The following is a 13,556-nucleotide window of genomic DNA, read 5'->3' on the forward strand; positions in this document are numbered from 1 at the left end:
AATTCCATTGTAAAGTTTATCCAACCTTGAAAACATGTGGCAATTTCTGAGGTTTGTGAAAAGGAGCAGTCTGACCATGGGGGTGATAAAAAGTGGCCTCAGTGAGAACATCTTCAGGACAAATACCACTAGAAGCACATGCCTCAGGAAGTGCACTGGCTGCTGAGGGACAGCGGAAAGGGCCTTTCCATCATGTGTTTTCTGGAACATGGAAATGCTCTATCTTTCCCACACCAATGACTGAGGGTGGGGGCAGGGCAGTGGGGCTAGTCCCAGGGTGACACCTACTTACCTAGTAACAGTGCCCATTTTGCCTGAGTGCTGATCTCCTATCTGCCACAAAGCTACAACATATGAACTCTCTAACCCTTCCTATTTCAAATGCTACAACTCCTTAAAATACGTCTAAATGTTTCTAAATATGATGAAAGTAACTTTTTCCCGTGGCTACTAATAAGGGTCTTCACCCAAGGGCTGGGTGGACTTCCGGGGATGTAAGCCATGGCCGTTGGCACAATGATGGGAGCAGACCCTGTAGCACTCATGATGGGTGCCAACAAACGAGGCCTGACACAGGTCACACCAGGCAGAACAGGTTTTAATGGGTGATAACTGCTGTGGCAGGGACAAGAGTTCAACATGAGCTTAATTTTACTTCCCTCTGTGCAGAGTTGACTGGAATGAAGGAGTGAGGGGACGTGTCAAGGGCCTGAAGAGAGCAGAAATGAACAAAAGTGGGAAGGGGTTTGTCAATGTGATTCAAACTCCGAGGTCTGCTAACCAGGGCTTATCATAATTAGGCCCCTGCCCTCCCACAGTGACAGGAGATGGGGCCCAATCTTCAGGTGATGGCTGGGAGAGTCAGTTTTCTTGGCAGCCTTGAGTTTTCCCAGGCAGGAACTGAAAGGGGCTGGTGTCATCATTCTAGGGACATAGCCTTGAGATGTTAGAAGTGATGTCAGAGTGATGCCAGTGTTTGTTCAAGCTATTAATTTATGGAGGAGGGCAGGAGGGGAAAGAGGGTGTGAATCAAGCCATTTGTATGCAGATCCTGCAGTTCTTGTGAGGTCAGGTGCAGTTGGAAAGAGGGCTCTGAGGGGCCTGAGTAGAGCACACACCTTGCTTCCTCCCAGCATGCCACAGTATGCACTCTGTGCTGAGGGCAGCGATGCTACATGGGCTGCTGAGGACAGAGGAGAGAAAGGACAGTCACTGCAATTCCACAGGAACACCAGAGGGAATCCTAAAAAGACCCAGTCTATAGTTTAGCCACCTGGCCAAACATTGGCATTTAGGAAAGGTTTTTTGAGTCAAAACCAAGGCCATCATCATGATGTGGTACTAATAAAAACACACAAAGAAAATCTATGGAACTGGGGTAGTGGCTCAGTGGTGAGTGCTTGCCTAATGTATGTGAGGCATTGGGTTTGACCCTCAGCACCACATAAAAATAAATAAAAGTATTATGTCCATCTATAACTAAAAAAAATTAAAAAGAAAATCTAACACTAAATAAGCAAGAAACTACCTTTAAGAAGGTATATGTAAAGAAAGCCAGTGAATATGAATAATCTCCTCCCGTCTTCCACCCCGAATCTAATTTGTTCAATGTAAATTTCAGGAAATATTTTTAGTGTATTTTATAATTAATTCATCTATACTGAATCTTCAGTGATTCATCAATGATCTGAGTCCAAAGATAGTACAGAGCAACTGCGCTTCCAAACATCTTAGTTGTCACTGTCAGTAATCAAAACAACACTCACAAAGAAAATGAGACAGAGTATAAATCCAGTAGCCACATCTGTTTCTGCTAAAGAAACATTTACTCCCACAAAGAGTTCAACAAAATTTCCAGAATACACACATAAAAAGAAGCATCAAGAAGCAAAATGGCATAATAGTTGGATAAAGAAAGCCAGGAAGGGTGGGAGGCCATCTCCCAACTTCTTTCCTGAGTAGCTTCCACTCTTCCTTAACTGTGATGATTCATGTACTTCTTGCCTATTTTGTCAAGAACCATCCTATATATGTTTAGTTTGGGGCTTAAAATAAACCTGGGCCTCTCCCTTTGCAATGCACGTGCTACAACAAAGTCATGCACAGATCTGGTGGGGAGGGAGGAAGGAGGATCATCCCAGCACTGGTTTAATCTCACGAGCAAACTGTGCTCCCTGAGCTATGAGCCAGCAGTTCTATACAACAGGTCCTCTAACCTACTCACAGATGGTGTACAAGAAGGATCTTCAGCACAGACATGGAGGTTTTGTGGTTATTTTTTAAGGGAAACAATCTAGTTCAAGAGTCTGTATGAGAGAGATTACCCTCCTCTTTTATTGTTGAACACCAGCTTTTGAGTCTTTCCAGGGGAGTAATGACCTATACCACAGGATTCCCAGCCTGCAGGCTCCTGGAACTAGAGCAGGGCTGGAGATGAGGGAGCGGGCCTTCAAGGGCCAGCAGGGGAAATGTTTTCTTACAGCTAGTGAAACCTGCCTGCTAATAATGAACTGTGACTGACCTGGGGGTTTGCCATGTTTGACTTTTTTCTATCAAGCGGGGTCTAGTGTGTTAGTTATTACCTATGTGTTAAATCTCAGCAACTTATTTTGGTTTATAAAACTGTTTTTAGCTGAGAAAGCAAAGGGTTATATTACTTTTTAAACTTCCCTTTATAATCCCCTTACAATGAAAGACAAAACAAATCTTAGGGAGGAATATCCATCTCCTTGATGGACACTGCCCAGAGCCACAGGCAAACCCACATCTAAGGACCCTCCCTGCTATGAAGAACAGCCGGGCTGTGACACTGACCTGACAACACTGCCTGGGATTTGATATAAGAAAATAGCAAGGGAAAAAAAGGGAGGAGTATTTAAAAAGTGATGCAAAATTTGTGGGTTCTTTATTTACTTTTTATGACATACTAAAAATTTTCATAAATTAAGAAAAATTATGTTATTATTAATGAAATTTATTTTATTCAATTAAAGAAGAAGGATACATACAATTTAAAAACCCTAAGAATCATTTATTACTTGGACTACATTTGGGAAAGTAGCAAATTTCCTTGAGTTCTAATTTGTTACTTCCGTCACAGCCTTATATTTTAAAAGTAAGTGAATATTCTTTCATTTACACACTGACTATGTGAGTTATCTGTGACAGTTCATTTCTCACCAATTAATATCTCCAACAGGTGCCCAGAGGAAAGAAAACAGGGAAGGGGCCCAAACTTGGAGCCTAGACACAGCATGAGGGAGTGTCAGTGAGGAAGCAGTGGAGGCAGAGGTGGGAGGCTGGGAAGAGGCGAGATCCAGCTGAGAGGGCAGGTGTTGCTGGAGAACAGCACCCAGGGCTGCAAGGGAATCACTGCCCACAGCACCAGGCAGAGGAGGGGCAGTGCAGTGAAGCACCAGGCTGCTAGGAAGACCTCAGCGGGGACCACAGCCCAGAGATGAGGTTACTTGTGCACCTGTGGCTAGGAGAGCTGCAGGTAAGCCTGAGCAGAAGACAGGTGAACTGAGGGTGCTGGATGAAGTGCTGCCTAGGGAGGGAAGCCACACATGCTGGCAAGACAAGCACTCCCATCTGACCAGGCCACACCCACCGTGGGAGAACACAGCTGTTGCTGACTTTCCTAAATGTGTACATTTGAATGCCTTGAAATTCTCCTGAAATTACTTTTTTAAAAGATGGTTCGGGTAGCCACAGTATGTAAGTGCCATGATGCAGGAGCTCTGGGAGGAATGGAGTCCAGAGATGAGAAAGGAACAAAGTCACAAGCACATTTCTTGTAGAGCCCTGTCCCCCATAGCAGAAGGCACTGAGGAACTTCTTAGGGCTCTCCCAAGAACGCCAGGAATCAAAGAAGTTTCTTCCCATACTGTGTGCGCTGAGAACAGCTAATAAATAATTTTTTTTATTTGAACTGAATCCCTGAAATTTGAATTTGAGGCTTTTCCCTTTAGTCCTGTTCTCAGGGGAAACAGACATGCCAGTTAGTCTCTGCTCTCTGAGGAGAGTCATGGTCGTCCCAGGAACATGCCGGAGAATGTCACCATTTTTACATCTCAAGCTCTCAGCAGAATTCTTCAGTGCACAGATGGCCACTAAGACCCAAAATGTGCTGGAAGGACAGCTTCAAATACCTCCATCTCAAAGCCCTTTCATAAATCAAGGGATATGGTCTCCTACCAACCCCTGGAGAACGTAGAGGAAATGAAACATCTTGTCCATACAAGTTAGGCCGTGAATCAAGGGCTTCTCTGCTGCATTACTCTGGATCAATGTAGGAGCCACAGATATTTTTTCCTATCATATTTATATTTATTTCTTTGTCATTTTCTATTTATGCCATTTTGTTTTTCCCCCAAGCCCTACAAATACTGTTCTATTTATAAATTTGCCTTAAGTTTATCAAGCTGAGTTTATGTCGTTGTTTTTTCTATGAATTTTGTGTTCTCTGGTGTAATTTTTATTAGTTTGTTATGGGCTAAATGTGCCCCAAAATTTATATGTTGAATTTTGTTCAGCAAATTTGTTTAACTTGTTGGATTCCCAATATTATTATCACTGCCAGGATATCCAATAACCACCTTCTCTCTATGCTAAGTTTGTCCATGAATCATCATGCTTCTGTGCCCTGCAAACCATTTTTGAAAGACAGTGGAACATTTTGCTGAGTATAAATCCTGCCTGGGAGTGACAGCAATCATCAGGGCAGAGGGTCTGGTCCTGAACCCCCCCACCCCCGCCCCCCACCATACAGGCTCTGCCCTTGCAGATGCCTGCAAACTACAGAACAAGCCATGCATGTCAGCATGCCTCATGGCTCCCATAGCCACAGCCACAGCACTGTGGGCTCCTTTGGTCAGTGTCCACTGCTTCAAATCTAACCTGAGAGAATGGATACCCCAGGCTCTACCACATGCCACATTCATGTGGCATACCCCACCCTCTAGATAGCTTAGGGTCTGTCTGCTCCACTGGCAGGACCTCCACCAGGCACAATGGCAGTATGCTTATCATCTGTCTCCTCCACAGATCCACAAGCATTCCAAAGGAGGAGCGATGTTTCACTCACTGGGGCATCTCCAGTGGGACCTATACCTGTTACAAGGTAAGTGTGCAGTCTGTTGAGGACACGGGCTGGCACAGCCTATCAAGGGACCACGAGGTGAAGGCACATGGGCTCGTGAGAGGAAGGATGTGAAACCTATTTTTAAGTACGTTCACATCTGTTCCTTCATCTGATCATGACTAAAGCCCTGTGAATGAGGCAGGAAATAATTCACACCTGTCCTTACAGTGGAGGAAATTGATGCAGGAAAGGTCAGGTGCTTTGTACAAGGCACTTCATGGACTTCTCTATGAGGATACTCTAGGGATAATAAAGCTTTACAATAAATCCAAAGGCTTCCTATGAATACGCACATGTGTGGCAGGGAGCAAGGGAAGGAACTTGCAGTTGAAAATATGTTCTCATAAATCTAGTAATACTAATTTTAAGGAAAGAAAAAAATTTGCCTTTCTTAATTAAAAAAATGGAAACATGAAATAAATATGTGGTGCTCAGAGGAAAGCAATTCAGTTAAAAAAAAAAAGAAAGAGGCTCAAAAACAAAAATTACAGTTCCATATTGTATTGCTTGCTTTTACAAATACTAAACTTAAATCTCTGTAGGAAATTTTCTGGCATAAAACATAAGGTTTATATTTACAAAGGTTTTAGCCTGTCAATCCTTATATTTTAAGAGTGAATTATCAAAATGTAATTTTATAAAGTTATTATATACTATCATGAAAACCAAATAGGCATAATAAAAACAATTTTGAAATTAAGAGTTTGGAAGATGAGCCACAGAATAGGGATGTGGCTCAGTGGTAGAGCACTTGCCTAGCAAATGCAAGGCTCTGGGTTCAATCTCCAGCACTACTGAAAAAACAACTAAAAGAGAAGCATCTTTGTAGAAGATGAACCAGAGATTCACATCCACCAAATAACTACTGAGGAATTCTGATTCATTTCTGTCCAGTCCTTTCCAACTATGGATGGGTTTCTTTTGGTTGTTTTATGATGTGGCAACACAACACACATGCCATTTCATATCCTAATTTTTTTCCACATAACATCTTAAAAGCTCTTTTAGATTATTATATCATCTTTATAACCACAATCTATAATTTATTGAGTTACTGTATATTCTTTTAAGTGATTATGCCATGGTTTATGTAATCATTCTTCTATTTTATTTTTTTATTTATTTTTTAGTTGTTGATAGACCTTGATTTTATTTATTTATATGCAGTGCTGAGAATCAAACCCAGTGCCTCACACACACCAGGCAAGTGTGCTACTGCTGAGCCCCAGCCCCAGCCCCATCTCCTATTTTAGACAAGGCTGTTGACAAATTTTACTACCATATATAATGTCTTTATAATTATAGGTAATTTTGTCCATTTTTGTTTCTTTTAGATAAGTTCCAAAAGCATATTATAAAGTTGGATAGTAGTTTGTAAGCCTTTCAACATATTCTGCCAAATTGCTTCTCCAAAGGTCTAATATACATTATTACCAGGAATGAATAAGAATGCTTACTTGCTTACATTCTTATCATAATCAGTAAATCACCTGTGTCATTTTATTATCATTATTTTTTTAGAGAGAGAGAGAGAGAGAGAGAGAGAGAGAGAGAGAATTTTTAATATTTATTTTTTTTAGTTTTCAGCGGACACAACATCTTTGTTTGTAATGTGGTGCTGAGGATCAAACCCAGGCCGCATGCATGCCAGGCAAGCGCACTCCACTTGAGCCACATTCCCAGCCCATTTTATTATTTTTTAATAATAGGTGAAAAATATACCCTCCTAGTGCTAATTTTAAAATTTCCCCAGAGAATGAATATTTTCCTATCATGGTTATTAATTGAACTTCCTCTTTTGTGAATTATTTTTTTATATCCATTATTTATTAATTGGTTCATATGAATTTTAAGATAAATTTGTTTGAATATTTTATAAACTAAAATGTTAACTCAGTTACCTTACTGGTGGAAAAATCTATGCTTCATTTAGACTTTTTGTTTTAGTTTTTACCTTGATGGTTGGTTCTCTCCACTGTGATGATCTTTAAGAGGCTTTCACACCAGCTCCCTCTCTCCCACACCCTTCTTCCTCCTCAGCCCCCAAGATTTTACCATTACACATGCAGAGTCAGAGGCATTACCTGTTGGTCATCAGGAGTCCATATGCCACATGTGATTTGACTTTCCAGGTTGATCTCAGATGACCAGTGTCTTTGTCCACTGACAGAACCAACCAGGACAAACCCATCTCGATACGAAATAAGTGCTTGAGTCCCATCGTGGCTCCACGTGAAATCACTCACCTTCAGACACACAGAGAGAAGGGTCAATTGTGATCTGAAAGGGGAAACACTTTTACCAAAGCCTAGATAGAGTCGTTAGCTTGGCCTTTCGGCTAAGATCAAGAGGGCCTGAAGAGAAACCGCAGTGAAGGCATCATCAGAAAAACTCCAGGGACTGCAGTGAGGGGCAGCGTGGTCCTCGTTAGCACTGTTTTATGGACTGTGTGGACATTCACCCATTAAGCCCCACACCAATTGCCCATGAAAGTGCTGTCCCCCATCTGCAGAGGAAACCAAGACACACAGGGGCTACGTGATCTTCCCCCAGCCACACTGCAAGAGAGTGGCAGAGCCGAGAAGAAGCCCAGGGTTCTGTGGCTCCAGGGTTCTTACTTTTAACTGCTGTCACATTGCCTTCCCCTTAAGATTGGTGACAGATTCTCCATGAGTGTCTGTGGTCATTTACCAAAATAGTAAAGCTCTAAGTTTCTGATTATATTCTCTCATAGTCTTGCTAATAGTATTCTCTCAATCAAAATGGGATACATTTTAATTTTTCTCTTTTATGGTACTAGGGTCAAACCCAGGGCCTTACAGGTGCTAGGTAGGCATTCCCCACCTCTTGCTATTGTCTGTGCTTTTGAAGAGTGTTAAATTATGGAAGCCCCCAGGGCCCTCCTTGTTCCCCATGACCTCTTATTTATACTAAATTTCCCTGTTTGCACAGTGACCACTAAGCTACATCTCCCGCCTTATTCTTGATCAAAACGAAGGTAAAGAAATCTAAGTGGAAAACATTACTTACAACTGAATTTATCAAATGCATGTATTGAATCTATCCAAATGACATTGTTTTTTCTCTCATGATCTATTGTGGTAAATTCCTTCTATGGATTATCCAGTATTATTATACTATTCTTATATACCTGTGGGTATTTGGACTCTGCTGTATAAGTAATTAAGACTGGGGCTAGGGTATAACTTGTTGGTAGAGCACTTGCCTAGTATGTGCAAGGTCCTGGGTTCCATCCCCAGCATGAGGGGGCAGGGGGTGGGGGATGAAGGCTACACATTTCTCTCACATTACCACTTTAATCCTATCTTACAAATTTTAATATATGCTTTATAAACATGCATTAAATGTATTTTTTAACCCAGGAACTATTTCACTACACATTTTTTTAAAAATCTCAAATATGCAAGAATTTACTAACTCTTTTTGTTATTAAGTTTTAACCCAGTTTCAATGAACTCATGGGATTGTGATCTATAGTCATGGTACCTACCACTGGAAGTCTACTGAAATTTACTTTATAACCCAAATTAAGGATTGACAAATCACAACTTATGGGCAAATCTAGCCTGTCAGCTCTGTTGGTCTACCACTCAAACTAAGAATGGTTTAAAATAGTTGAAGGAAAAAAATCAATAGCAGAATATTTTGTTATTCACAAAATTCAAGTTTTTTTTAAATTTTTTAATTTTTATATGGTGCTAAGGATCGAACCCAGTGCCTCTCATATGCTAGGCAAGCACTCTGCCACTGAGCTACTGCCCCACTCCCGAAATTCAAGTTTTAACAACCATAAAGTTTTTTTATTTCATCAGTAAGTTTTCAAAATTTGTTTTCTCATTACATAATACCTGATTTTTGGCTCTTGATCCACAAAACCTAAAATATTCATATTTGCCCCTTCATAGAAAGTTTACAGACTCTTATGCAAGAACAGGTCAATTGTTAAATGTTCTGTAAGAAAAACTGTGTTCTAACTGGTAGACTTGGGACCTCCACATATCTACTAGGTCCAGTTTGTTAACTGTGTTGCTCCAATCTTCTGTATCTTTGCTGGTTGTTTGTCATGAGTGTGCTATGTCATTAACATAGACAAAAAGGTTTGTATCTTCCCACAATGTCAGAATTTATCGAACAATAAACAGTTCACAGGTACTTTCATCAATGGTAATTCACTGAATACTCATGGGTCACCTGGTAGTCATAGGATAGGCAATCACAGGTTCTTTTATTCCTGTCTTAATTTTTATTATCTACAATATTCAAGTCACATATCACACTTCACCCAATTATATATATAGGTTACAGAAAGACAAGGAAAGGGCCAAGGCAGCCACAGGGGTTCCAGAGGCTCCCTGAGAGCAAAGGCAAAGAGCAGATAGGAATGCAGAGTCACTATGGGTGGTCAGATAAGATTAAAAACCAGTCAAAGAACTTGTTCAGGACACAATGCAAGAATTTATTCTAGGCCAAGGTCTGGAGGTAGTTTCACAGTATCAATTTGGAGGGTCAGCTTGGAATGGGACTTGTGTGGTCATCATGGGCAGGAGAAACCACACTCTGCTAAAGATTCCTCACGGTGGTGATTTTCCAGGGCAAGGCTTGTGACCAATGACCCCAGTGAAAGAATCAGGGTGCCTCTGTGTCCAGTCTTACAGTGTGCCTCCTTTTATGAGTCTTGACTGAGGGGTTGCATCATTCACTGGTCTGGTGTGTTCCATAAGCTCGTGGGCCTGGATTTTCTGATATGAGTTTGATTTGCCCATATATCCATGTGCTTCTGATTAATTCAATAAGTTCATTCTTATTAGCATGAATAGTTTATCAGTTAATGCCTTATGAGTGTGCCAGGCAAATGGTGGTTGTTTACTTGTACAAACAAGGTGTAGAGTCATTCCTTCTTAACACTTAAAACTCACAATTAGTTTGTTTATGGCAAACTGCTGCTTTTCAAAATGAACTGACAAAGATTCAGGAAGAGCCTGGAAATTGCTGTTCTACACACCACGGACTAACTCAGAGAGGGCACAACCTGCTCTCCACACTGCTGCCAACACACGTCTGAGTATGTCAGTGGATTGATCAATTTTTCCTTTCAGTTCTACCAGTCCTTCACTATTTTGATGGTATTATTAAAAGTATATATATATTAAAAACATCTTGATAAACTACAGTTTATCATTATCTGATGTCTCTATTAACAAAGTAATATTTTCTGTCTTTAAGATATTTTATCTAATATTAAACTAACTACACCAGCTTAATTTTTTTCCCTTGGTATTTGCCAGATGTATCTTTGTCATCCTTTTACTTTAAATTTGTACATGTCCTTAAGTTCTACATGTGGCTCTAAAAGACATAGATCCCAGCTTTTAACAATATAATCCATTAAGCTTTATTTTCTGATTTAGTCCATTTGTATTTATTCTAATTTGTGCCGTACTTCTATTTAGCTCTTGTGTGAGTACATGCGTGCGTGCACCCACCTGTATGGTACTAGGGATTGAATCCAGAGTACTTTACCACTGAGCTATACTCCAGTCCTTTTTATTTTTTAAGACAGGATCTCACAAAGTTCCCAAGGCTGGTCTTGAACTTGCAATCTTCCTGCTTCAGCTTCCCAAATCACTAGGATTACAGGCTTGCCTCACTGTACTTTCTTAATTTACTTTTTCAGTTTGTACCAACTTTTGTTTCTTTTTAATCTTTTCTAACACAAGAATTACTCTGTGATCGTCACTGTTGCTTATACTTGGAACTATTCAAGTCTCTTTAAAATGTGACATTATGGGGCTGGGGTTGTGGCTTAGTGGTAGAGCGCTCGCCTAGCACATTGCAAGGCCCTAGAGTCAATCCTCAGCACCACATAAAAATAAAATAAAGGTATTATGTCCAACTACAAATAAATAAACAATATTTTTTAAACAATGTGACATTACTAGATGAATCATATTTTAAGAAATAAGAAAAATATATGAACTAATTGCAAAAGGGGCTAAAGGTTTATAATAAGTGACCAGCAATATCTCTTATCATGACAATGGCAGATTTGTTAAGTAGCTCTTGAATAATTGCTCTGAGAGTCCTTAAAAAAAAGACAAACAAACAAAAAAAAACCATTTCTTCAGTTAAATCTAGAACCTTGGGTTCCTTTAAGTTATATCCCAAACACCTGAACTACCTAGTTTTTCTTAATTTAAAACAAAAATTGTTTCACACATTATATTCTGCAATAAAATTTAAAAGTTCTTTCATTTTGCAAAGATAATGCTATTACTTACCAGCATTTTAACTATGTACTAAGAGGAAAAACATCTTAATAGAGAGCTAAGGCAAGGCCAGGAAAATGAAGCTTCTCAGGGATATTATAGCAACCCATCTTTTTCAACAATCATTGTTTCTTTGTAGTGAAAAAAAATGAAAATCCTTTCTTATAGCTGTTTTGAAATACCTAGGACACTCATTACTGATAATTACCCTACTGTGCAACAATACACCAGAACTTCTTGTTCTTACCTAACACTAACTTAATACCCACTGACCAACCTCTCCTCATCTCACCCTCTCAACCACTGTCCCCAGCCTCTGGTAATGATCATTCTATTTCACCTTCTATGAGACCAACATTTTGTAGATTCTGCATATGAGTGAGATGGTGCAGCATTTGCCTTTCTGTATCTGACTTATTTCACTTAACATGACGCTCTCTGGTTCCACCTGTGTTGTTGCAAATGACAAAATTTCATCCTTTTTCGGTTGTTGTATTGTGTGTGTGTGTGTGTGTGTGTGTGTGTGTGTGTGTGTGTGTGAATCCTTACCCATATAATTACTCATTTTTAATTTTTGAGGAACTTCCAAACCCTTTCATATTGGCTGCACTAATTTACATTCCACCAACAGTGGGAATTTACACCTCCCTCCCCTAATGCTTACTGTCTGTCTTTTTAATCACAGCCATTCTAACTTGAGGTGGCAGCTCACTGTTTTTCTGATGATTAGTGATGTTGAGCATTTTTTTTTCATATACCTACTGGCCATTTGTAGCTTTTCTTTTGAGATGTCTCTACTTAGGTCTATTGTCCAGTTTTTAATTGAATTATCTGGAAATTTTCTTTTGAGTTATTTGAGATCCTTATTATAACTCATATATTAACCCACTGCCAGATTTACAGTTTGCAAATATTTTCTTCCATTCTGCAGAGTATATTATATTGATTGTTTCTTTTGTTGTGTAGAAGCTTTTCACTTTGATATAGTTCTACTTGTTTATTTTTGGTTTCCTGCACTTTGGGGATCTTATTTAAAAAAAAACAAAAAAACATTGGCAATCTCACATAAGGTGATGCAGGATGTTCACATGAATTAACTGGGTTTATTAGGCAGCATGGAGCAACTAGAATATATCACACCTAGAAAAACAAAATAGTGAAAACCAAAAATAATGTGAAGTCAAATACTGAATGCCGGAGAGAAAATAGAAGAAAACTTCCCTTCTTCTGGTTGCTTTTCAATTGCACAGGGTTACAATGCCTTTACTTTATTAAAGATAGTACTCAGACGAGGAATAACTGAAGCTGAGCAGCAACCCAACCAATAGCTGCCTGAGGCAGCTTCTCAAGAGACTATCTCAGTGCATGTGCCTGGCACAACCGTCTTCTTCAATGACTAATATGGTACAATAATGTGTGCACTGTTGCAGACCCTTTTTGAAATACAGGACTTATAATCAATGCCTGAAAAAGAAATTGTTAAGGCCATCATTTAGCTTCAGCCAACTTTTTGCTTACTTACTCCATGACAGTGAGAGACACTCTCTGTATCGAGGATCACCTGTTATTTCTTCTAAAAGAAGAAAAGTGGCACTCTTCTCTAAGCCGGCTTCAAGAACGCTCATCCTCCAAGCTGCAGAACTTTTCCTTTCACTAGACGCTTTTCCAAGCATGCAGAGCCACCAGTGCCCCCACCAGTGACCCACTGGAACCCATGTGCAGTGTTTTTTTAAATTCAGAAAAGATCTGACTCAGAGCAAATAAAAGCAACCAGTCCTTCCCAAAACATGCCAGTGTTTAGTGGTGAAAACTGCTCAATGTTTTGAAGAAACAAAGTTTCAAACAGCAAAATTTCATGAAATCGGAATCAAGTCACAAGATACAGTGGTGACTCCAGAGGAACCTGGCAGCAAAGGCATTTGGAGGTTTTGGATGCTGCCAGCTGCTCACAGCTCATGGGCCTCCAGAGCTGAACTCATCCTACCTTTCCTATTTCTGACATGACTGTCTGCTCCACACTCTCCATGGAAAGAAACAGAGAGGGACGTGACAGGTGGTGGTGATGATGCAGCTGCTATATGGAGATGATGAGATCCCCAACCAAGAGAGGCTTCTGCCAGGAGAAA

General features: G+C 40.0%; 1 protein-coding gene across 1 annotated transcript in view; it reads right to left on the reverse strand.

Moving 5' to 3' along the window:
• The window catches only part of LOC143389794 (tubby-related protein 4-like), a 74,204-nt gene that overhangs the window by 38,616 nt on the left and 22,032 nt on the right, over positions 1-13,556 (reverse strand). Inside the window, exon 4 of the mRNA XM_076842599.1 lies at positions 7,228-7,389. Within this exon, the coding sequence (XP_076698714.1) occupies positions 7,228-7,389 (162 nt within the window). The remainder of the gene's footprint in view (positions 1-7,227; positions 7,390-13,556) is intronic.

The sequence above is a fragment of the Callospermophilus lateralis genome, unplaced genomic scaffold (genome assembly GCF_048772815.1).
Source record: "Callospermophilus lateralis isolate mCalLat2 unplaced genomic scaffold, mCalLat2.hap1 Scaffold_65, whole genome shotgun sequence".
In the NCBI taxonomy this organism is placed as follows: Eukaryota; Metazoa; Chordata; class Mammalia; order Rodentia; family Sciuridae; genus Callospermophilus; species Callospermophilus lateralis.